A 25,269-nucleotide genomic window follows, 5' to 3' on the forward strand; every position below is an offset into this window, starting at 1 on the left:
ACAGTTTGCTACAATGCTTCACAGTGGCCAATGAAACGCAATGTTCAACGCATACGGCAGCCATTTGGCGAATAATCTCTTTTTGGGAAACATCTTCATTTGTCAAGAACCTCACGGCACCAAGCTGTTCAACTTTTGGAGTGTCCATTATGTCACGTAACCCTGTTCAACCCAGTTTATGAGAACATTAAAGAACATTTAACCTCACCTCTGCATGTCACTTGTAAATGAGATGCGTATGTGCTACGCGCATGCCTCGAAAATAATGAACCGAACCATTATTGCGCGGGGTGGGTCGTCTCACTTTCATTTGACTCGCCTTCGTACATTAGAAATGCGAAGATACAATGGAATATACATATGTGAAGATACAGCGTGATACAGGGCAAAAATTTGCACTGGAAACAAAGTTCACTGCGCATATACAGAAAACCTCGCAACAAGATGTTTAAATATACGTATAAGTCTCCAATAAATCTACGTGCCTAAGAAAAAGTCACTATATATAATGCGTCAAACAAGGCAAATAAACAGCTTGCGCAACCACAGATTCACAGATCACAACACCCCCCCTCCCTCCACTCCCAAAATGTATCGCGTGCGACAGAAGGCGGCGCGCTTCCTCCCCGCTTTTCTCCCTTGCGCACACAAGCGAACGCGTTGCAATCCGTCGAGTCCCCGCAATGCTGGCGGCGAGCGACTATGCATTGTTTCTTTTTCTCGTCTGCTAGCCAGAAAGCGTCCAAAACTCTGCCAGGTGAAAAGGCAGTCGGCCAGAGAAAAACGAACGCGCAGCCAAGTGCGCCGCGTGGTTGTCGATGCAGCACGAGGGAAACGCATGCGCTCTGGCTGGATTGGCAGCCCGTGGGTTGCGAGAACAAAAAAGAAAGATGAGAAAGAGGCTTAATGTATCCTCGCGAATAAAAGTCTAGGTATAAAAATAAATAACAACTTAGTTACAATTGTGGCTTTAGTGTATTGACATGGATGCTTTGGCGCAGATGAAAAAAAATTCATATTCTTTTCTGTGACCTGATGGCACAAATGAACCACCACAACGCTTTGTCTCATCGGACCTCGCTGCGTGCTTTGTCAACTTGTCTGATAGTATGTTGATTTGGCTTGTCTCGTTGTTTGGCCCGATGTACGACTTTAAAAGTTCGATGCACCTTTGGCGTCAAATGTTTACAACAGCATTAAACCCACAAAATTCCGGAATCGAAAATCTAAAGCACGACTTTGGAAATGTCAATGCACCTTTCGCATCAAAATGTTATGAGAACTTTATACCCACAAAGTTTCAGAATTGAAATCCAAGCGCTCGGTATATTCCGCGGCCTCCACGAGATACCGAGCCCGCTCGCCATCAAAACGCCCTTGAAATTTTGTGATCGGTGGGGCTCCTTGTGTTACGGTATGTGACTCCCGATGCATGGGCGTTTCCGCGAAATCCAGCCCGATTTCGCTATGTTCGCGCTAAAATGTCTTTTCGAGCATGAATTCAGGACATTCTTGACAAAATCGAGCATGATTTCCGGCGCCGGGAGTTGTTTTGGTCGGCGGCGCATGACAGCACGAAAAAATTTCGGGGGGGGCTCAAGCCCCATAAGCCCCCCCCCCTGGCTACGCCCCTGCACGGTGCTGCACCGTATTGCAGCCGTCGTCGATTTCACAAGGTGGCGGCGCACATTGGGCTCCTCCATGACACACAACAACGAGAAGTGCCTTTTTTTGAGGCTGTGTGCGGTGCATACGAGTCGGAAGCAAGTTTTGCCTCACAATTTCCTCAAGCGGTGGCTGCGGCTGATGACGCCAGAGGACACTGTCCACGAGGGAGGAGGGAATTTATGGTCACAGCGATGGGTTTTACTGTGCGTGCGTTAAGGACTGTGTTATAGTCAGACGTCTCGTTTAGGCGCTCCGGCTTTGGAAAAATAATTTGAATAATGCCCGTCAGAAACGTTTGGTACAAGAAAGCTGTGGCGAGCGAACTCGTCCCTTTTTTTCTTTTTTTTCCCTGGTAGGCGTGGCTTTAAGGAAGTGGAGATTTCGGCAAACAGAATTGAGGGAAGAGTGGCGCCATCGGCCACACTTCGCCCATTGCGCTCTATTTTACCTGCCTAAGGGTGTTATAAAGTTCATCTTGATTTTTCCGTCTGGCTGCTTAAAGTGGTGGCAAACGATAAATGCGTTCCTGCGCCTTGTTATACAGGGTGTCTAAAAAAATATAAACGAAGAAATTTCACGTGCGAGTTCCGAAAATGCAACCTACTTAGTATTCTTCGCTGTCCTCTTGGGCTATGATTTTTTCCTGTGGGCTTAGTTAATTAATTAACCATAATTATTTGACCAACTTTTAAAGCATCGATTTAAGCTCGACATCTTTAAAGTTGAAGTTGTATAACATGTGGAAAAATGTCCAATTCTTTCCATGCGCATAGCTGCTGTGGTTTTAATTTTTCGGGGATTTCAAAAAAGCGCGCGATATCCGAAAAAATATATATATATACCACGTGACTACGCGCTTACGCGCAACGACATTAGTGCCCTCGCACAGTCCACCAACAAAGAGTCGACTCGGCTGGCGGGGAAAAAAAAAAAACGGAGGCACGGACAGGCCGCCAGCGAAAAGCCGATATATATCGTCGTGCGCGCCGCCATAACCTGCTCGCCTTTCGCACTGCCTATCGGCAGCAGAAACACTGGCAGTCCTACGAGAACCGTCATGCATTAGTTATCGCACATCTCATGGCTTCAACTGACAAGATGTCTCGACGAAAGCCGAGACCATTTTTTAGTTGCTGAAGGCCTCTCGGTGCGCAGTATCGACCATTCGTTCGTGGAATGTTTGAGAGCGCCAATCCCGTGGCACTTTTTTCAAGTCTCGCGCGCTTTCTCTACAGCCCGGATAAATTGAATTCACAGCGGCTGTCATCACGAAAGAAAAATTTATTTGGGCATTTCTCAGTAGACTTTAGAACTTCCACATTCAAGATATTGCGTTTAATTTGTTACTTTAAAGGTTGCTTTATTAATTACTGTTAATTACCTAAGCTTATAGTGTGGAATCAAAGGACAGCGAGCAGTACTTAGTTGGTCGCATTTTCGTAACTCATACGTGAATATTTAAATGTTTGGCCCGACTTGGCTGAAACACCCTTTATGCACCCGCCCCGAAATGTACGATTCACACGCTTTTATTATTTATTCGTATCTTTACGTTTTCTTTGACTACTTGTACTATACAAATAGCCAGCACAAATTCAAAATGTTTTCCAGGAGAACAACTTAAAAGATTTCACTCAAGAAATATTTATTTCCGCACACTCTAAAAGGCGTCGAAACGTTCTCAAGGCTACTCTATCCGTGGAGTAGTTGTATGTCACATATGCGACGCTTTTTTCTATAGTACTCTACGAGGGGTAGTGTAGATGTACCCTACTACTCCCTGAGAGAGAGAGAGAGAGAGAGAGAGAGAGAGAGAGAGAGAGAGAGAGAGAGAGAGAGAGAGCCGTGCTACTGTGCAGGAGCGGAACAAGTGCTCTAGGTCTGGTTTCACACTATTCCTGCTAGATATAGAGTGACTGTAGTGGTGTAGATTTTTACTGCATTGCAGTTAGTTGGAGCAGCTTTGCCCCGCGTTGTAGAAGAGAACAGTATAACTGATTGTTTCTTTCAAAAATTACGAAAGCGCGAACGTCCAACTCTAAAGGAATGCGGTTGGGCCTACGTACGTAGCAGTGCTTATTGCAGGCCGACCTGTGCTTTGCTCACGTAAGTCAAAAGCCTAAAAGGCCGCCTTCAGCTAGGTGTAACTTTCACCTATATGAGGGTGCTCTTTCACGCTTTTGACATGCATAGCCCGGACGTACATACACTGTGTCTGCAATGAACACTACCACACATGTAGGCATACGTACAATCCTTTAAGATAGGGCATCCCTGCCCGTGCAATTTCTGAAAGGAGACGTTACGGACTATTCTTTTACTAGCAGGGACTAAGCTGCACGAAGCTCACAAATCCTGCAAAAAGCATAGCGAATGCTGAAAAATCAATGACACGCATAATTATTAACCAAATAAATTAAAATGTAACAGTAACATAAACGAGCACACGTAATGCCGCGGACTCGGACCAAATTCTAATAACGCAGATATACCGAATAACAAACGCCCAATACAGGCTGGCCAACAAATTCAGCCACGACAAATTGAAGACGCATGCAAGGAGCGAAAAATTCGCTTCAATTTGCTTGTGCTTCTATCAAGGACACATCACTTGGATGCGCGCGTGCTACTGGCTAAGAACCTACAAAAAAAGTTTCAAACGGACAAAGCTTGCGGGCCAAAATGTTCATTCCACCTATCCCACAATATAAAAGGATGAATTAGAACAGCAAGCCTTAGCAAAATTTTATTTTATGATAAAGGAAACCAGCTGACATGCGAATGAATTGAATAAAGTTGTGTTTGTGCAATAACGAGTTACACCAGTGAATGTATTACATGAAGCGCAGAGAGTGCAGCCTTTTTTGAAGTTTGAAAGTTTGAAAGTTTATTTAACATAATGAATGTATACAATTGCAAAGTACACACTTTTGGGACACAACAAATTTGTTAAAGGGTCCCTACCGATTGTTATCAGGGAAAAAACACTTCTATGGCAGCTGTTTTTTTTTTATACTGCAAAATCACACAAAACCTAAATAGCTGAATAAGTAAAACAAGAAAATACAGTAGTAGGGAACATTTCACAAATGAGATAAATTTTTCTAACAATTTTCTTTGTTACGTCATCGAAAACATCGGCACAGGAAAATAAAAAAAAAGAAAAGTGAGGGCATGTGCAAGCATCCGCAGTGTTACGCATTGTTAATAAGTGAGAGTTTTAATCGTTTAAGAAATGTATGAAATGTTCTTAGAGTGGTTAGCTCACTATCAAGCTTATTCCAAACTGAGGTACCTGTAAACTGTAGTGTAGAGCGACCGTAATTAGTATTTACCTTAGGCAATAAAAAACGACAGCGAGGTGTGTTTCCAACATTGCGAAGTGAGGGATGGAGCGAGACTGTTGTCAAGGCCAGTTTTTCATGAACTATTTGATGCATGACGGAGGCGATGTTGTATGTTGTCAAATCGTAAATGTTGAGAATGTTAAGGGTTTTAAATAAATCTTCACTCTCAATATGTTTAAGGCATTCCCACTGTATCCCAGTTTCATTTAACATTCTCGCACAGGTGGTGACGCCAGATTCCCTCTGGGTAATAGTTTATTGAGCTCTCTCTACGGGGCGCCGCCAAATGACGCCTTCGGCCCTCCGGGCGCGCGGTATTTCTCGACGTTCGCGTTTTGGTCGCACTCGAAAGGAGCTTTTTTTTTTATTATTGAACATGGGCAGACCAACGGGACTCGACACTTGTTTGTGTACCCAAAGCAATGGGGTCGCGCATTTCTAAAGCGCTTCATGTTTTCAGGACGTGTGGCGCAAGATTCAAATCAATGGAGACAGAAAGAGCGCCAACATGAAAAATGTTCGCAGTTCCGCCCGAAAGGCGAAGCACCGATTGCGATAGCAAATTAGTAGATAGCTGTACGAAGTAAGGATATTAGCTTTATCGGCCGTATAAACTTGTAAACATTCACTCACTAACTAAATTAACAATGATATAGAATATGTAAGCGTGACTCAACGAGGACCTATAAAGAAACAGACACACAGAGACAGCGCTGTCTTTGTGTGTCTGCTTATTTGTACGTCCTTGTTCAGTTGCACTTACACAACTCTATCGTGGATTTAAACCAACTAGCCCGTCAACGTGTTTTAACTAAATTAATCATGCAGCAGATGTCACGCGCGCATAGGTAAACATGAACATATCTTCCTTGATGAGCGCGGAAACTCGCTGTCAAAGTGTTGGAGTGAGGAATCGCGGCAGCAGCAAGCGAATTGGCCTTCATGCATGTGTCGCTTCAACACGTACGAAACGTCGAAAGCACAGCGCGTACGAAGCTACCGGCACTATGCGCACGCTGCAAATATCGCAGATCGCTTTGAAGATGAGGCCCGCGTGGGCGCGCCCTTTTGTAAAGTCGTAGGCCGCTTTTCAAGACACACGAGCGCCGGCGACGCGTCCCCTACGGCGTCCGCCAAAGACGTCTACTACGGCGCCCGCGATTCGCGTGGCCAACGCCGTAGTAGACGCTGCGGTTGCCTCCACGCTTCCACTCTGTACGGAGCGGCGGGCGAGGAGGACATGGAGGCGCCCTAGCAGCCACCGGAGTTACACCGGAGAAAGACGCCCCTCCTCCCACGCCTGACCCCCCTGCCTTGCGCGCCACAGGAGAGGGCACGCATCCGTGCCGCGTTCCTCGCTCGCGAGATTGAACCGCTTTCGCCGGCTCACCTTCACACGCTTTCACTCATAGGCAGCCTGGAGTGTCCATATAACTGCTGTCGTAATAAAATTAACTAGGCACAAGCACAGACGCCGTCAAAATCCGTGACTTCACTGCGAGCCCAGGTTGCGGGAACCTTAAGGCGGCGGCGCCACCCGTCTTTCGTTCTTCTCTTTTCATTTATTTTAACCTGACAGCGTTAAGGAGCTCGCGTCGCAGAAAAGCCGGTGTCGGCGGCGTTGGCCGCGAGCGAAAAATTCCGGAAGGCAATTGATAAATAAAAACAACCTGCAAGATGAGCTGGGTGGCAATCGAACCAGGGTCTCCCTAGTGTGAGACGGAGATGCTACCACTCAGCCATGAGTTCGATGGTTCAAAGTGGGACAAAATCGCTTTTAGTGAATGCGGTGTTGCCTTAGAAACGTGTCGTATGAAGTAATACCGCGGTGTATATCGGTAATTATGAGCATGTAAATTACAGAAGTCGCAGTTAAACGAGTAGCGAAGTACGTTTCCGCTACATTTCTTCTGCGCTTGGCGCACACGCAGAGCCATCTTGCGGCAAACACAGAAGAACCCCTCCTCGCAATGTACGGCGCTGCCACGACAGGTGGCCTGCCACTCGCCCGCTTTTCCCCTTCGTCTCATCAAGAGCATGCCGATCGAATAAGTGGGCGGTGCGAACGGGGTGCGATAACGTTATCGCGTTCCACTCTTGAAGGTGAAGCTTAAGCGTCCTCCAATTTTTTGTCTTCTTTCTCGCTTAGCGAGTATCTTCTCACGTTAAGACAGAGCCGCTTATTCTTTTTTGGTGTTGTAAAAGGGCAAGTTACTAATGTAGCTAAAATAACATTTCTTGTTAGTGTCTCTGTAAACACTAAGCATGCTTTGAGGCCTCTCGTCGATGGCTGGCTGTACCGATATTATTGTTTAACGCATTGGCCTTTTATACTAACGGCGTAGTATAACCTATGGCCGGCTCCATTCCAGGCTGTATGACGCAGCTAACGCTGGTCGTAAGCGCTGCTTGTCCGAGGGTCGCGTGCTTGCAACGCGACCGGGAAGCGAGGGGCTTCGACCACTTCCGTTACCTTTAGGTACGAGCAAATAAACACGTCACTGCCATCGAAGGCAAGGGGGCTCAGAAGCAGACGATAAGGTCTCTCACTAAAAGAATGAAGTAGCCGTGAAAGCGACGATACATGATCGAAGGCGTTTGTATTCCGCTCACAGTTCTCGAGACGTTCGTCGGGCCTGGAGGTATCCGCCGCATGTAATATATGAAGCAGGTTGCGCAAAAAGAATTCATCCACGCTTTTAGAGCGAACCTGCCTCCTTCCTCTACTTTTTTCTTTTGGATTTTCCAGAAATAACCTCTTGTTCTGTTTAAATTCAGTCGTCGTCTTTTCGGGGAAAGGAGGGAAGGGCGACCTTTCTGTCCTAGCATCGCAAAACTTGTACTGCTTTAAGCGTGCGTCAACTAGGCGAGCTCGCTTCCTCCGTTCTCGAGTGCTATACGTGATGTTTTCGAATGCCAGCGCGTGAAGCAGTTTTTACGGAGCTCTGGTAAAACCCTGACCTCCACGGCGAATCGACGTTCTTCGGTAGAACTGTGGCCACGACTCGGGAATAACATATCCACTGACGTGCCGAGCCACCAATCCACTAATCCACATGCACTAATGATTACGTTAATTAAACTTGAATTTGACAATATTACATAACGTCCTCTAATGGCGAAATTGAAACCTGCTAGTGCTGTTTGTCCACTTGCTATCAGTTGACTAGCACCAATTTTCTGATATCTGATCCCTTAGTATGTCGCAGTTACGTCAAAGTTCAGCGTACCGCTGTTTGGGGACATTGGCTTCTTTTGTGAAATTTCGTTGAAGCAGTCAGTATATAGGACCCTTCTCGAATTTTAATATAAACGACGTGCGCGGCTTTAAAGAGATTGAATGCTTGAGCGATTGTGAATGGTCTGCGGCAGTCTAGTCATTCGTCCTCTTGACCATCGACTATAACCTGACCTGCGAGGCCTGGAGCTGCCCGGAACAGTGTTCCACGTTGGATGCGGAAGCGACCGCGGAGAAGTGGTCGTTCACTTGCGTCACGCCATCGGGAAAATAGTGCGACACCGTCGCCGGTAAGTTCATGCGCCAAGAATAGAATGTTAAACTTTTATAGCTGTGACATTTATAGCTTTTATGATTGGGAAGGACCATATAGATCTATTATGAAACGCTAAAGTAGGGGGGGGGGGGGTGCCGTGAATACACATGGGTGCATATTAAGTAATAGTTGATGTAGTATTGAAACGGCCGTGCCAAATTATTATTATTATTATTATTATTATTATTATTATTATTATTATTATTATTATTATTATTATTGTTATTGTTATTATTATTCAATCGATAATTTATTTACCGTTCCCAGGAATAACCATGAGTTCTGAGTGCTGGCGCACGCATACAAAAAAAAGAAAAAAAACAATCAGCAAAGGTACTTAGGAAAAAAGAAAACAATGAATAGAACGAACAGTCTTGAAAAGAAGTGTGTACATGCAGCAAGGCGCAATGTGAATACGAAAGGAAAAGGAGAAGAAGGGCAGTCGAACAATATGTGACACTATGGCACAATAACGCAAATTTCGGAGAAGAAAAATGACGGCGAGTTATGAAAAATATCAAGATGAAAGTAAGCGTTATAAAGACTGTATTCTGTGGACGGTTGAGTGGTGCTGATGGCCGGAAGCAACTTGGAAAGGTCTATGTTCTCTGGTGATCTTGCACGAAATAAACTGAGGAGTTCGGGGCAGGTGAGGTTACCCTGAAGTAGTTTGAAAAGAAACAGAAGGTCCGCGAGATTACGTCGGCAGCGAAGTAAGGGCAGCGACAATAATCCAACAGATCTAGAACAAGGTACAATGTCGGTGTTAGCGAAGCGGTGATGATCTATGCTTTTTCTTGACCCGATCTGTAATGCGACTGTTGGATATAGAAATGCCATTTCAGACGACCGACGAACATGCGAGTTGAGGAAGACAGATTGTTGCGTGTAACTTGCGGAATGGCGTAGGAGAATTGAATTTCCTCGATGGTCAGAGCCAAGAGAGTGCATGCCCCGCATTGGGACGCGTTTAGTGTGAGCGGTAAAGGGTAAGGTTGTATCAGAATATTCACCGAGATCATTGATCCCACAGACCTTACAAGATGGTACACAATCTACAGAATAAATATAAATGCTTGCTGTTTTGCTTGTGAAAGTCATGACTTTGGTCTACGCAGCATTCAAGGTGAGGTTATTGTCTTTGCACCATTTCTGAATGGTGCAGAGATAATAACCTCGCCTTGAATGCTGCGTAAACCAACGTTTTCTTTTCTAAAAGAAAACAGGTCAGTCTGTAGGATGTGACAGTCATCAACAGTATGAATTTCCTTAAAATTCTTGATATAGACATGTAGAAGGAATGAAGAATTATGAATAGCCGGAAAGAAGGTCATTCATAAAAATTTTTTAAAAGGCATGGTCCTAATACTGATCCTTGAGAGACGCTGCTAATTACTACCTGTATGTGAAAAGAAGACGTTTGAACATTGTCGTAAACACAGCATGATCAATCCAGAAGATAACTGCGCAAGAGGTTGGACCATTCAACACCAAAGTACGCAAGCTTGATCTGAAGCAGTGAGTGGCCGACTACATCAAAAGCTTTGCTGATGTCACAGTAGATGGTGTCAACCAGCTAGAAGTTGCGCATTTTCACCTCGGCGATAAGGAGTAAAACTATAATATTATTTTGTGAAACTGTTTTATAATGAAAGAACAATGTTAAGACAACGCAAAACCTCAAATTTTGAAATAATGCGCAAAACGGTCGATTTTTAGCGAATTTCTTTCTTGCACCTGGTTTTCCATCATTTCGTGAAATTCAAATGGTGCTCACGTAGCCAAAATTTTTTTGCCGTTCAAAATATTTTGGGGAAGTACTTTTCTAGTAATACTTACATACCTTTTAATTTTTTCGTAATTATTTGAAAGAAATTATTTTTCTCGAGCGCCACAGTTGGGACATTTGGCGTGGAATGACCCAGCTTTGTTTCTGAGTTGGCAGGATACAAACGATGTTTGATTAAGGCCAATCTCTTAAGTGTATTCTTTGTTATGTATTCTACGTGTGTATTCCAAGTTAGACCTGCAGTTAAATATACGCCCAGGTAGTTGAACCTTTGCTCTCTGTATTATTTATTGCGTAAGAATTTAGAGGGGCATTAGTAGGTGCAGAAAATGTCACAAGCTTTGTTTTTTCTACGTTAATCACCATGTCCCAGACGTCACATCACTGGCCGAGTTGCACTAGGCCCGTTTGTAAGCTAGTGATGTCCTCGGGAGTTAATATCTGCCTGTAAATGATGCAGTCGTCTGCAAAAAAGTCTCATTTTAGAACCTATATTACTCGTTATATCATTTATGTAAATGACAAAAGAAAATGGTACAAGAACTGATCCCTGTGGTACTCCTGAGATGACACGCGTGCTTCCAGTATATGCTCCTTAGTGACAGTCCTTAAATACCATGTAGCTGGACAGAACCAAGGTAATGCTGTTTGCCGTCCCTTGGAGATACAGATTTCTTTTTGCATTCCACCTAATTACATAATTACTAGTCCTAATTAATTAATCAACATCTCAAATATTGTAATTAGATGAAAAATGTCAATGAGAAAATTCTAGAATGACATGAAAAACACCTGATACAGGTTTCTGTTGCTCAATACGAGCTACATATAAGTGTTTTTCCGAGCACGAGAGACGTCCGCGAATGCACGCGAAATTGCCGCGTGACTCGCCGCTCGAGGCACTTTGCGTGCATTCGCGGGCTTCTTTCATACTTCGAAAAATACTTTCATTTAGCACGTATTAAGAAATGGAAAGCCGTATCGGGGGTTTATCATGTTGCTCTAGAATGTTCTCATGGACATTTTTAATCTAATTATAATATTTAAGATGATTATTAATAATTAATACTAGTAATTATGTAATTAGGTGGAATGTAAAAAAAATATCTGTGTATCTCCAAGCGATGGCAAACAACATTGCCTTGGTTCTGTCCAGCTACGTGGCATTTGTGTACTTTTGAAGTTTGGCTCCGGTTACGTGGGGCACCGTATACACGCGGTTACACACACGCAGCGGCAGAGTGCGCCTTAAATATGAAGAAAGGCGGGAAATGCCGCGCGAGACGGGTTGCTCCTTTGCGGTGTGGCAGTCGTAAAGTGCTCGGTGTAGAGGTACGTGGAATGCAAGGACGACCAGACTGTGCGAACGCGCGCATCGCGCGGTCCTCTACCACGCCTTGCTAACCAAGTCTCCCCCCTACTTTTTCTTTACTTTCTTCTTTCTTTTTGCATTATCTCGGCACGTCAGAAAGTGCACTGTGTCTGTCGCGAAGGGCATTGACGGCGACATTAACTCGCGACCTTCATTTTGTAGACGCACATAAATCGCCGTAGTGTGGCCACGGAGTGCGTGAACAATGACAGTGATGTTTATTTTCGCATCAGTACAGTGTAATATTGATACGAAGGGGCGCGCGGAAAAAGCTGCGCCAGCTTCCCTCGCTAACGAAAAAATTCGCAGTGGAGAATCCTCCTCCGCATTCAAGGACCGTCCCTCGCCGACGCGTGACTGCACGCGGCAACGCGCGCTGCAGTTATAGCATCGTGCTTCCTCTGAGCACTGCGCTCTCCCGAGAGGTTGCTGCAGCGCGCGAGGCACGCACACGCGCGCGCTATTACGCATCGGCGGCATCGTTCCGCGAGCGACACGCTGGCTGCCGCAGACCTCTGCGCCGACCTCCTTTGTTCGTCGCCGTCCACCCCCGCAGCTGAGCATCGGCGTCTCGCCATTGGCCGCGATAAGCGTGTGCCGGCAGCCCCGCAGTTACGCGGGCGCGCAGCAGCCCCGAAGACAGCCACGCGGCTGCGGAGCGAATTCGCCGCCGCGCTTGCGACTGCGTCTTGGACCGCCCGCTGGGCGCGCCGTCGTCCCTTTCCTGCGCGCGCGCGCGCTAGCAGCCGCCGCGACCTAACCGCGCCGCTGGTTGTTTGCTATAGTTGTTCGCGTCGCGTGTGCAAAAAGAGAGAGAAAAAAAGAGAAAAGTGTATCTGCGTTTTCGAGGACGGAGATCGTGTGGTACGCGGTGAGAAAGGGCTCAGTTACAAGGCGCCCTCCGATCTGCAGGGGAGTCTGCGCGTACCTGGGGCTAACCTTGACTCGAGCGGCTCACCTCGGCTCGCTCGCGCCGTGATCGGCGGCGCTCCGGTGAGAGACGGACTTTTTATCGGCGTCGCCACCCCATTAGGATTCGGGGCGGCATCCCGCGTCGCTCCCCGTGCGTACACGTAGAGCTGCAGAAGCGGCGCTGCTGCTGACGGCGACGGACCGGCGTTTTTCTTTCTCTACCGTGTTTTTCTGCTGGCGGGTCTGGGAGCTCTCTCGCACGCCCTCCTCCTGCGCCTGGTCTGCGTGCCGTGCTCATCGCGCCGAGCGACTGCACTCGACTCGGCAAATTTCTCGAGATTTGTTTTTCTTTCTCTCGCCCTCATCTTCAGACCTACGTAATAGAGCGAAGCGTAGGGCAACGCCGTGATAGCCCCATTGTGTGCATTTCCTGTGCGTATCGGAACCCTGTCATCGTGCGACATCGTCTGCAACGGTCTGCAACGAGACAACGCTTCGACGACGACCGCTGCCAAACCGGAAGGTCGTAGTCCTTCGGTGCGCGGTTTGGTACCAGTTCTTTTTCGTGCTGCCCGCTTTCTGGTGTGTGATATTTCTTGCTGCCTGCATGTCTCGTGCATGGATTCGTGTGTGAGGCCGCCACCCAAGGAGTGACCATCGCCACTGACCGTACTTCGGGCAAGCCTTTGTGCGCTGCAACAAGGTCTTTCGCATAGTATAAACCTTTCTGTCCCGGGAGCTTTTGCGTATAGCCGCCTTCTGCTTGGGTCGGCCTTTAGGCGCTCAGCTCTGACCGCAACTGAGCCTGGACGAGAGAAAAATACGAGACCTCCCGTTGCGAGGCCGAGCGATCATCGGCGAGAACGATTCGTGGAAGGAGTCTCCCCCGCGGCCAGTGGCTGTGCGACACGCGGTCTTGGCTCTCGTCCCGTCTGGGTGACCGGAAGAGGGGCGAAATACGAGCGCACCTCTCGGAGCGGGGCCAGAGTGCACCTCGAGTGGCTCATCGGCGGCGCTGATTTGGGATTCCTTGCATCCAGCAACGCGGCGCAGCCAGGAGGACGACCCGCAGCGTGCCAAGCCCCGGAGAAGGGTGAGGAAGGAGGCGGCAGCAAACGAGGCAGCGCTGTGAGCGACTGTTTGCGGCGTTGCATCGCCTCGCGAGAAAACCAGATACGCTGCAGGAAACTGAAAAATAAATATTCCCAGTGCCGTATGCTGACTCCCGCCCTCCTCAGACTCTTGCCAGCTCGTGCGTGCTGTGGGGCGTAGGTGGAGTCGGGATCGGTGTCGCATAGATTGTGACACGAAAATCACGAAGAAGGAGCGCGCGAATTGAAATATTCGGCAGGAAAGAGAGATAAGAGAAATTCTAAAGGCCACGGCATCGGCCGGTGAACTCTGGTGCACCACCTCCTGCGGCCCCTCGTCGAAGCTGTGGTGCAAGATCGGTGTCGCATAGTGCTTGACAGGAGGAAAAGGGCGACGAAGTAGGTGCGAGGGGAAGAAGAAGAAGCAGGGCGAGTGGCCGCTTGGGGCGCGCTGGCCGTTGGAACGCTCGAGCCGGCCGCCGACGGACGGCGGCAGGCGCATCGGCATGGCGCCGCGCACGACCGTCCCGGCGGCGGCGGCGGTCTCGTGAGCAAGATGCGCAAGTGGTTCGGCAGTAAGCCCAAGGAGACCGAGCCGGCAGCGCAAGTCGCCTCGGAGAAGAGGAGCGGCCACGCTAGCAAGGTGTCCACGCCGGCCTGGAACCCGGCGTCATCGCACCACCAGCCCCAACAGCGCCAGGTCCAGCAGCACCAGCAGCAGGCCGCCTCACTGCCGTCCGCCGCGACCTCGAGCCGGAAAGCCAGCGCCAGTTCGCCGGAGGCCTCCGAGGAGGACACGCAGACCTCTGTCCGATGTAAGCGGCTTCCTGGCCCAATTCCTGTTGAGCGCAAAGATTGCGCATTGCGGTGAGCGCGCTGCGTGTATGTCAGCCCGCGCAGATTTCTTTATAGAGGTTCCCGACCTTCTTTGTTTATCGCGCGATTCATGCACAGTGAGATAAGCGCTGCGCGGATGTCGGCCCATGCCGTACCCTTTTTTGCACCGCTGGTCAGCTGCGGAAGTTTATAGCATGCAAAGCTCGCAAAACGCACGTCGGAATGTCTGGAGGGTCGTGCTGAAACTTTTCTAAACATGCGTGCGCATTTAGCTCAATACTTGTACGTGGTGAAGTTGTGCCATTTAACTGTCAAGTCGCTCGAGCTTTGTGAGCTTCGTAGTATCGCTTATCGTTCGAGAAGTCGGAGCTATAAGCAAGCACGCTACAGCCAAATTACCGCGAGGTGATTGCGCTCAAAAATCGTCTGGCATTCGTGGGACGCACGAACGCGATGGCCGCCACTCCCGCCGGAGGGCCTCCGGCGTTTTGCGTGGAATGTTTTGCCTGCGTACACACACACAGTCGCCGGTCTTGAAGCTGTGTTGTTCTGAGCTGAGGGTGAATTCGAACCGCGGAGGCATGTTTTGTATGTCTTAAAGGAACTTAGCATGGTGACTGTTTAGGCAAGTTGATGATTCACAAACGTAAGTGTACAGGGAGAAGCTTAACAGTGAACCAGACAAGGACAAGCGCGGACATGTACCTGATCTGGGACGCCGTATAGCGTAGGACCCCGGTCTAACTTCGACCATCTGGAGTTGCTTAATATGCACCGCAACCCGCCGTGGTTGCTTAGTGTCTATGGTGTTAGGCTGCTAAGCACGAAGTCGCGGGATCGAATCCCGGCCACGGCGGCCGCATTTAGGTGGGGGCGAAATGTGAGAACACCGGTGTACTTAGATTTAGGTGCGCGTTAAGGAACCTCAGGTGGTCCAAGTTTACGGAATCCCCCACTATACGGCGTGCTTCATAATCAGAAAGTGATTTTGGCGCGTCAAACCCGATAATTTGATTTTTTTCGAATCCCGGCCTCGGCGGCCGCATTTAGGTGGGGGCGAAATGCGAAAACGCCCGTGTACTTCGGTGCACGTTAAAGAGCTCCAAGTGTTCAAAATAATGCGGAATTCCCCACTACGACGTGCCTCAAAAGCAGATCGTGGTTTTAATTGGCACGTAAAACCGCATTAAAGGTGCGCTACGAGGTGCTCGACTGCTGGCGCCCAATTCGAAAGCGGCCGCGAAGTGAGGTAATAGAAACCGCGAAGTCGTCCTTGGCAGCAGAACCTCACAGGCTTAGAACACGCTGAACACGAACTCTACGCATCCATCGGGCTGGGGATCATTTCGAGTCGTGCGGGTGCGTTCAAATGAGTGCCCGTATCGCCCTGTTCAACTCCAACATTGCGGCCATCTGTAGTACGCGCACAGAACGTACTCCGTTTTTCCTCATTCCTCGCTTTTATCACGGTAACCTCTACAACTCGCAGCATTTTAATTCCGGCGTTGTGCGCTACAGTAAATAGACGCTATGGCGGAGTGGTTCCGATGTGTGTGTTAGTGTGTGTTTTGTCCTTTCCCTGATCTGAAGTTTAGATCGTCCGAAACAGATGCTGCATTAGATGTAGAATTGGTAAGCGTACGAAAAACGTGTGTCAAAAGGGGCCTGGAATAGAGGTTGTTCTGTAGACATAGGCATCCCCTGCTTCACACCCCCTGCCCGCTTAGCAGTAAAGGTTCCCGCGATAAGCTGCACGCTGTGGTATCAAGACTCGTTCCGCGGTTGAATGTCGCCTGTCGTTCGGCGCTAGACGCACGCGTTGGGCGCTCTTCCCAGAGAGGCGACCGGATGTTGTGGGCCTGTCCCGCTTGCCGCGTTGGCGACACGCATCCGCGGCAACTGAATGGTGCCTGTGTGTATACGCGATGCTTGCGCACTTGAACGCACCTTTCAACGCCGAAGATGGCCCATTTCGCTCGGGCGTCGGGAGATAGCGCATGTGCACGCGAGCCACGTTTGACGAGGGGAGTGGTCCTCCCGGAGAACTCTTGTAGGATGACGGTAAACAAGAGCCGCCCCATCCCCATGTGTGTGTGTGTGTGTGTGTGTGTGTGTGTGTGTGTGTGTGTGTGTGTGTGCGTGTGTGTATGTGTGTGTGTGTGTATGTGTGTGTGTGTGTGTGTGTGTGTGTGTGTGTGTGTGTGTGTGTGTGTGTGTGTGTGTGCGTGTGTGTGTGCGCGCGCGCGCGCTTATCAGCCGACACAGGGGAAGCGTCGCCCTTGAACGCGAGCCCCCCTCCCAACTCCCCCAGTACTTTTTTTGCCTGGCGTCACTCAATCTTCTGTTGGTGTGTTGACTCGGCACCCTCGCTAGATATGTGTGTGGAAGTGCGTTTGAGTGATTGCGCGTAAGTGTTTGCATGCGTGTGTGATTGCGGTGCGTGCGTGCGAAAGCTCGCAGCAAGGCGGAGACAAGCCTTTACTGCAGCGCTTACAGATTGCTTGTATTCAAAACATGCTAAGCGCCTGCAGACAGCGTACTTGTGTTCAAGGTCAAGATGCCTTCGGTGTTGTTCGATGAGGGCAACGTTAGCTTGAAGACACCCCGCACTTAGGTGATACGTTTTCGTCGAGGGCTTTTTGAACGCGTTTGGTAATTTCGGTGCGCCAGCACTAGCTGAAACTTCGGCGTACTGTTAACCTGACAGTCGGCGTTAGCAACTGCTGCTGGTTGGCTCTATATAGGGTCGTTCAATTTCTTGGAATATGGTAGTCCAAGCGAAAACAGTTTGTGCTCGCAAAATGCTATGTACAGGGCAGATGTACATTAAGGTGATTTTTTTTCTATTGTTAGAGTTGTATGGAGTCGATTTCATTGTATGATTTATCACATCTTAAGTTACTCGGTGGCTGAGCGTGGTGACCGCTATCTGTAGCTGCTTATGCCAGCCCAACTCTGATGTCACTTATTCAAATACATGTAAAACGCAGAAACGCTTTTCTGAGATAACCACTGGGCCGATTTCAATTAAATTTGTTGCATTTGAGAGAGGATGATGAATTCTAGTGACTGTTGAAGCGGAATCTTCAATTAAGACCCGAATTTTTTAAAGGAGCTTTCAAAAATTCATCAGTATGAAATAATGTGTAAGCACGAAGTTTACATACTCGTAGGTCTGCACTCAGAGCAGATATTGCAGCTCTGTAAACTGCATCCGTTAGACCTTCCAAAGTAGACAAACGTGATTTATCAGTTTACATCTTACCTAATTTGTAACATTGTTTGCGAGGGCTTTGCAGAAGTCCTACTCACACATTAATAGTCTGTTTAAAAGCCATATATAGTGCATTAATTTTGTCTGCTTTAGATGTACTATCGCATACAATTTGCAGAATTGTGATATCATTTTTCATTGCTGAGTTCATAGTTCCGTTTTCTGAAAGTTTGTGACTTTCAACAATGTTTATAAAAATATTGACGGCCCAAGTAAAAAGTTCGCTACCAAGAGTCGCTAGATTTTAACATTTACTTTTAAATGCAAAAAAAAAACCTCGTCAACTTAGAAAAGCGATTTCTCCTTTCCCATGTGTTTACATAGGAGCCCCGAGCTAAAGCTTCCTCATGCGAGACACGTTGCGACAGTGTTCGCGTGGCTACCTTCCAACTGTTGTAGTTGGCCGTGGCGCCGGCTTTTCGGTGTCCGGGAGCTCGACTCAGTGGGATCGCCGTAAACGTGACGTATACGTGTTAGCGTTTGCGATGTTTGCATTGGATTCGCCAACGTTGTTGGAGCGTGCCAAGTGCGAATATATAGGGTGCCCGGCATACGTAGTGTGTGCGATGGCAAGCGTTTTTAATTGAATAGCATCTCGCTGCTCATGTTAGTTGGGCATATGAAAATGTGGCGCGGCAATTTATCTTGCAATGTTTATACTAGTTGCCTATGTCCGTAGAATAATGGTGGATAATGCTTTTGTTGCCGGAGGATAGTGGGAAAATATCGGGACGTATCCTAGATCGGCCAAAACCTTTCACCGTGATCATGTTGCGGGATGAAGGCATCGCGATTGCGTCACTAGCCCAGCGAGTCACGTTGCGTTAAAGCGAAACGTCTTCTTAATATTGGGCATGGCTGGGAAACTCTTTACCAGCCAGGAATTTGTTAAAGTTTTTCTTCTCCGTCGGACTTAGCGGTCGTGCAGTGAAGGCGCCCTCGATCGCTTCTGTGAAATCCCCTCGCCTTCTCTGCATTGCATCCGTCGGAATAATGAGCGCGCCCTTTCGACGCCGATTCACGGCGGCCTGGACGGGGGGTGGTGCTCACTGTGACGGGCTTTTGATCTACTTTCGCGTAGGCTGCGCGGGTGTTCATCAGGCGCGGTGACTGCGTTCGGGTGGCCTCGACCGCAAACGGCGCAAATCCCCCCAGAGAGGGCAAAAGGAAATGCCGGGCTTCCGTGCGGCCGCCGAGAGATAGCCGCCGCGCGAGAAAGCCTCCGTTCCGTGCTACCAGGCAGGCCGCCTTGGCGCGGACCCGAATGGCGTTCCGATGGGCGCCGGGATTGGCGGTCTCGCTGTGCAGTGCGCGCCCGAGGCCGCACGGCGAGTCCGTCCTCCCGAGCACGCAGCCCTGGCGCATGCGCTCGCATCATCAGCGCGCGGCTCTCCTGTCAGCTTTGGATCCGAATGACTGCAGCCTCAAAGCCGTGCGCCCGACAACCACGGGCGTGCGCGGGCTTACAACCCGTACAACCGTGTAGAGCGCAGGAAGCTGCGGTTTTAGACGTACTGCGCCCACCGCGGAAGGTTAGAAAAACACCTACATAAGCTCAGCAGAGAAGTGGCTACGTCAGGCGGCTCAACTGATAACTGAAGAAGCGTCATTTAAAACGCACAAAATCATTCTCCACTCCCGGTGGCGTTTTCTCTACTTCCTTTTTAAATAAAAAGATGTTGATCCGTAAATATTTTCATAAACGATGGTTAAATTTGACAATTTTCGCTTCTCCTTCCTGTGTGGCTGTTGCTTTGGCTTAATTTCTCAACTCCTTGCGACTCTTGTTTCCAGTTGTCAATTTTTCACGAAAAGTGCTGTACAATTAGGGAGAAACCAGGCGAGGTCTTATTGCTTATGGGTTTAAGGGTGATCGCAGGGTTTGATGATGGACGCTGTTTCGCATTATTTTATTTTCCACCTTAGCTAACCCATATCACGGGTGTATGATTCCGAGGAACTGCCAGCGTCGCGGCGAGCCGTCACTCGAAGAAATAATGAAGCAAATGGAAAAGTTAAGCGCAAGTGGTATTTTCTCCTACTGCAACTCGTTCCACGAGCATACAGACCAGCTGACCACGAACCGAATCCATTTCCTGGTCCCTGGATCAGTGTAAACAAAGAAGGTTGAACTAACGAAGCAACAGCGATGTACGGGACCGTTGAATAGATGGTAACTGAACGCATCTTGAGTTAATCGCGCGGGCACCGGATCGATGAGAAAACTGGCCTTCACACCCCACGACATACCGATAACTACCGCCGTCCAAAAGGAGTGAAAAAGGCAGCAAAATGTTGACCGCCGAGGAGTTGTCAACTCCCACCAACATTGATTTGGCGGCGCTTTAGGAGTGTGTGTTAGTAGTGGTGGCGTGGGCGGGGAGGGGGTAGTCCGCTTAATTTCGGTAGGAGGGGGCCCTAGGCCCTTCGGGCCCACCCCTGAAGACGTGCCTGATATATATATGTGTGTGTGTGTGTGTGTGTGTGTGTGTGTGTGTGTGTGTGTGTGTGTGTGTGTGTGTGTGTGTGTGTGTGTGTGTGTGTGTGTGTGTGTGTGTGTGTGTGTGTGTGTGTGTGTGTGTGTGTGTGTGTGTGTGTGTGTGTGTGTGTGTGTGTGTGTGTGTGTGTGTGTGTGTGTGTGTGTGTGTGTGTGTGTGTGTGTGTGTGTGTGTGTGTGTGTGTGTGTGTGTGTGTGTGTGTGTGTGTGTGTGTGTGTGTGTGTGTGTGTGTGCATGTGTGTCGCAGCACGTGGCAGTGATCGCGTTCCATATTTGTCCCAATGCGCCTTATATATGGGACGTCGACCGTTATGCAACGTTCTTAGGTGCGAAGGCAGCTGACTGACGGCGTACGTATACACGTGCGCCATGAAAGCTAAGCCTGTTATCAGCGGTGGCGTATTCCATTTTCGCCCACAATATAGCACGGGTCACAACAGCTATTGCCCCTATACATAGCGCGAGTTGCCTTCCCTTCCACGGAGTCGATTAACCTGTCGCGGCCTAAGCGGACGCCTTTCCAGAGCCACTTATGCGTCAATGCATGCGGAATACAGCGGCAGCCCTTGACACGTCACGGCTCAACAGAGGAGCTGCCCGCGTAAGTGTGCATCGCATTCGCCCCACTTCAAGTTGAAGATACATATACCTAGACCCGCCAAGGGGGCGAAATGGCAAAAACATTGAAAGTAAAAACGAACTTCGAAAGGGGGAAGGACACATTAAGTGTCATCCATCTCGGTGATTGACCTTTCTGCTGCTGAGAACGAGGTTGCTGGTTCGATTCCCGTCAGCGTTGGGAGCGTTCAGGTGGGCCGGAGGGTGAATGCGGAAACATGCTCCGGAGATGTCGGTGCACATGAAAGCTTTTAGCTGGTCAAACAATCCGGAGTCCTCCACTACAGCACCATCTATACTGCCTACAAAACAAATTTCACTGCATTCTGAAATGAACGTGGCGGCATCTTGAATAGTGAGTTTTGAGTTTCTTTTACACCTGGCAAATTTTAGTACGGTGACCGTATAACCTGCCAGACTTGCGATTCCTTCTGGTCGGCGCGCTTTTTGCTCAAGTGCTTTATGCTGCGTCCGCTCTGCATTGTCGTATTTCGCGAGCGCACTTGCTGTTTTCGAACGGTAGATTACATAGAAGCTTGTGCTTGTTTGTTACGTGTGGCTATACCATGTAATCAAACTGAGTTTGTAGAAATCGGGGAGTAACACGAGGCTACAATACAGTGAGATCACGTGTGCGACCCCTCCCGTATCGAAGAGGTCGTTCTTGTTCGGGGGCGGGACAGCTGCCCGCCACCATAGGGCAGACTCCCACCAGCTGAGCTAATTAAAAGGCTAGAAGTTGGCATCGCAAAATCCTATTAAAGACTCAGTGTTGGAATAATGATTAGCCAAAGTGAGACCTGCGGAAATCGCTAAGAGCACGCAGATTAACGAGAGAGTGCGTTCAGTCCGAAGTAGCGCGAAGGAGCCCGTATACTTGCTTCCTTTCCGTGTATACACGATGTACGTGGATATCAAGCTTCTCCTTTCAGCCACATATAACATTGCATTCGACACATTCCATCGTAGTCTTAACATTGTATTGACGAACACAGGTTACAGTGCGTTATGTAAGCTTCTCGTTTTCTTTTTTTTCTTTTCTGCAAGCAGTGTACACATCGCAGGCGAAGGAAACAGCTCGCGAGCATGAACGGATTACGTCGTCTCCGGTCCACATTCCAGAGGCAGGAATCGCGTTGAAAACTTTTTTTTTTTTTGCGCGACTAGGTTTTGTTTAGCGCATGCACGTACTTTATCTGCGTACACGCATCGCATACAGAGAAACAATGTGCGTAGCGGCACATGGAGCGTATCTATGATAGTTGTATGGTACACAACAGCAAGCTTTCAGTCAATTTTCTGCGAAAGAAAAGTCGCGTAAGACGCATCGCGTGACTGCATGTAGCTGATTTCACGGCTTACAACGACAGAGCGTCCCGCGCCCGGCCGTGCCTCTCTGGGCCGGATGCGCGTTGGGCAACGGTACTGCGCACGCGCCTGTGATCTGCACAATGCGCGCGCACCGATTTGCCTTTATCGGTGCACCACTACCGATGTTGTGGCGCGCTCTTCTGCGACACTTTATACCTCTGATTTCGCTATGTGCCAACGGAAAGTATTACAGGCAGTTCTGTCTGACAATATTTCTAGGCGAGGGAAAGAGTAGTAGACACTCGTTTCGACGATGTGACTGCGCCTCCACGAAGGCTTCAAACGTCTCTCGCTAAGATCTACCTAGGAGAAAACCACCTCTCGCCGCCTCTGCCATTCTGCACTTAACTCGTGGAACCGAGCGGGCGCGAGTCTTTTGACTATGACGCTTTTCGGGGCGCTTTGTCGCAAAGCGTCCCTTAGGCAATCGGCTCGGGTAGCTGCCGCCGCGGCACCGTGTGCTGCGTGTGCTAGCCGCGTTTGGCGTTCGCGTTTAGCCCCGCGCCACCACCCTGCTGAAGCGAACTCTGAGCATACGCTCGCGGAAAGCTTTCGCGCTGTGTGGACGCTGCTTGCCGCTCGCGCGATATTGAAGACCTTGGGACGAGTTGAGCCACCCTGGCAGGGTGCCTCTGTGCTGGCACAGACACTGCTAAGCCGCTGGAAACGCTGTGCAGCTGGGCTACTGCGCAGATGACGTGGCCGATCGGAGGTAGGATGTGTGTTTGGATTCGTTTCCTGATAGCTTGCAAATGTGGCGCCCATTTGCGGACGGATAGTTGCGCTTGGGAGTTGCGAGAGTGTATGTGTGCAGTTCTGCTCGTGCATTTTCTCTTCGTTCTTCTTTTTCTTGTTGTTTAACTTGTTTGTATTAGTTAATTTAGGCCTAGCTTGCGTGCCCTAATACCGCGCCATATATAATATCTTATGTGTACAATTGGAAAATTTCTTACAATAATTGTGCGCCAGCTTTAACGTCAGTTAACCTTTCTATAGGTCACTGTTGACGTCGTGTGTGACTGCCATAAAGACCTACTGGCGTGGTGAGAGCATGAGTCGTTTTGAAACGCTAACGTGTGTGGAGATGGGCCACCGATATTATAGTCCCGCCGTAAGCCGCGCCTGTTGTACCACGCAGCGTTGGAACATCGGGAAGCATTGGTGCAGCAGTGGCGAGAGAAACAAAGCAGAGAGGGAGGACGTGAAACCGTGCGGTGCCGTCTTGGCGTGAGGCAGCTACAGCTTAGCCCCGTTTTCCTCCTTACGCCGCGATGTGCGCCATCTGCTGTACGACATGCATTGTGGCAACCTGCAACGCTGCGTAGGTTCTGATTAGCCGCCTCGTGTTTTCAGTGAGCGCTGTCTCGCAGAGTGCTGCGTGCCTGTCAAAACACGAAAGCGTGTACGTCTCCGCCTGAGCGACGCGTCCTCCGGCTTCTAGCTCTCTGCTGGTGCCCCATACTGCACCGCACACTGAAGAAGGGAGCGTTGTCATGCCCACATTCTGGAATCGCTGGCAGCTTTGCAGGAGCCCCAGTGCACGCGTCCTAGTCAAATGCGGCTGCATAAGGCAGCTGGGTTCACGCGCAACGGAAATAAATTCTAACTTGTTGCTGCTTTACCGAGCGACGCAAGCGCGTGTTCATCCTCGCGTCTACTTCAGCGTGTTCAGTGTACACGCGACGCGTTGCAAGAACATGCTTTTAAGGACTTCAAAAAGAAATACAAACTGTCTTGGAAGCATTCGAACCACTAAACAACGACCTGCCGAACTGAGCAAGACAATGCGGGCCCACGACTCAGTGTGCCGGCTGGAATGGCCATCAGTTAAGGTCACGAAATCACAAGGCGTGCTTCACGTTGCGATTACGAAGGTCTCCTATGAGATCTACGATTGACCTTACACAAAGTCGATGTATACCCTCCGTCAATCTTGCCCTATACCAGAGTCCTCCAACACTTGTCACGAAAAGTATTGAAGGACCCTGCCTACACCGTCGTTTTTAGTAACTCCTTCGCTTGACGCCCGACTCCTGAGAATAAAAGGCGGCACTGCCCGTCTGCTAGTCCTCTAAAATTCCTGAGCTAAAATTTTATCAGGCTATTGCGCCGTCTACCCGAATGCGCTGGGCAGGAGAGGCGTATCTCGAGCCCTCATTGCGAAAATCGACGAGGAACGAGCGCTGTGACTATGCACTACTCGAACGGAGAAAACCCTGCATGCCGAGGCTTTTGGCGAATCGCACTGTACAGACGCTTGGCGTTTCTGGCCGACACTGAGCGAAGCGCGTCCTCGCGCGCCCGTTGTGCAGCAGCCAGTACGGGGACAGCGGCCACGCTGGCCAACGGCAAGATCGAACGGCGGCACTCCGTCGACTCCAGCAGGTCGGCTCGGAACTACGCGCCGCGGGACGCGACCATTATTTGGGACGGCCGCGTCACCTGTGAGTCCCGCTGCGGCAGGCCTGTCCGCTTTGTCGCTCCTCCCTGCCCGGGACCTCGAGGTAACGCTTCTGTCGCGCCAGCGGTGAATTTCGGTCGACGCCCTTGTTGGAGGGCGTGCATGTGCGCAAGTCATCTGGACGCGCGCATCGCGACTGATGCCTTTCTGGCTGGCGTGCTCGAAGGTTGCCGACGCGTATTTTCCACGTGGTAGAAACCCGCAAGAAGGATTTCACTTGGCGAGTATGAAGGTTGGGAACCATGGCACGAAGATATCGATACTGGCCTCGACCGAGAGGCCGAACCTGGCGTTATCGTCATTGTCGTGACGTCATGACACAGAGCGAAATGTACTGACTTTGAGCAACAATAAGTCTTCGTATCGTGGCGTTACTCAGAAAATAAATAACTAATATTAGAACGACAGAAAGCTGAGTTGGTAAGGATTCATTATGCAATATAGAAGTGAGGCGTGCAGACAGGACACAAGAGCAGA

The 25,269-nt window shown here is 49.3% G+C and overlaps 1 protein-coding gene across 12 annotated transcripts in view; it reads left to right on the top strand.

The window, feature by feature from the left end:
• Nucleotides 1–25,269, top strand: part of Pka-C1 (Protein kinase, cAMP-dependent, catalytic subunit 1) — a 450,683-nt gene that overhangs the window by 289,938 nt on the left and 135,476 nt on the right. The window contains exons 1-2 of one of the 12 annotated variants that reach the window (XM_065437233.2): nucleotides 8,402–8,543; nucleotides 24,644–24,775. The exons of 3 other annotated variants lie outside the window; for them this stretch is intronic. Coding sequence is in view for 5 of the 9 variants with exons in the window: in XM_065437224.2 (XP_065293296.1) it covers nucleotides 14,290–14,548; nucleotides 24,644–24,775 (391 nt within the window). In the remaining 4 variants the exon portion in view is untranslated. Of the gene's footprint in view, nucleotides 1–8,401; nucleotides 8,544–12,842; nucleotides 14,549–24,643; nucleotides 24,776–25,269 lie in introns of those variants that run through there. 8 more of the 12 variants (XM_065437225.2, XM_065437224.2, XM_065437226.2 and 5 more) reach the window with 8 other exon arrangements.

Source organism: Dermacentor albipictus, chromosome 9, assembly GCF_038994185.2.
Source record: "Dermacentor albipictus isolate Rhodes 1998 colony chromosome 9, USDA_Dalb.pri_finalv2, whole genome shotgun sequence".
NCBI lineage: Eukaryota > Metazoa > Arthropoda > Arachnida > Ixodida > Ixodidae > Dermacentor > Dermacentor albipictus.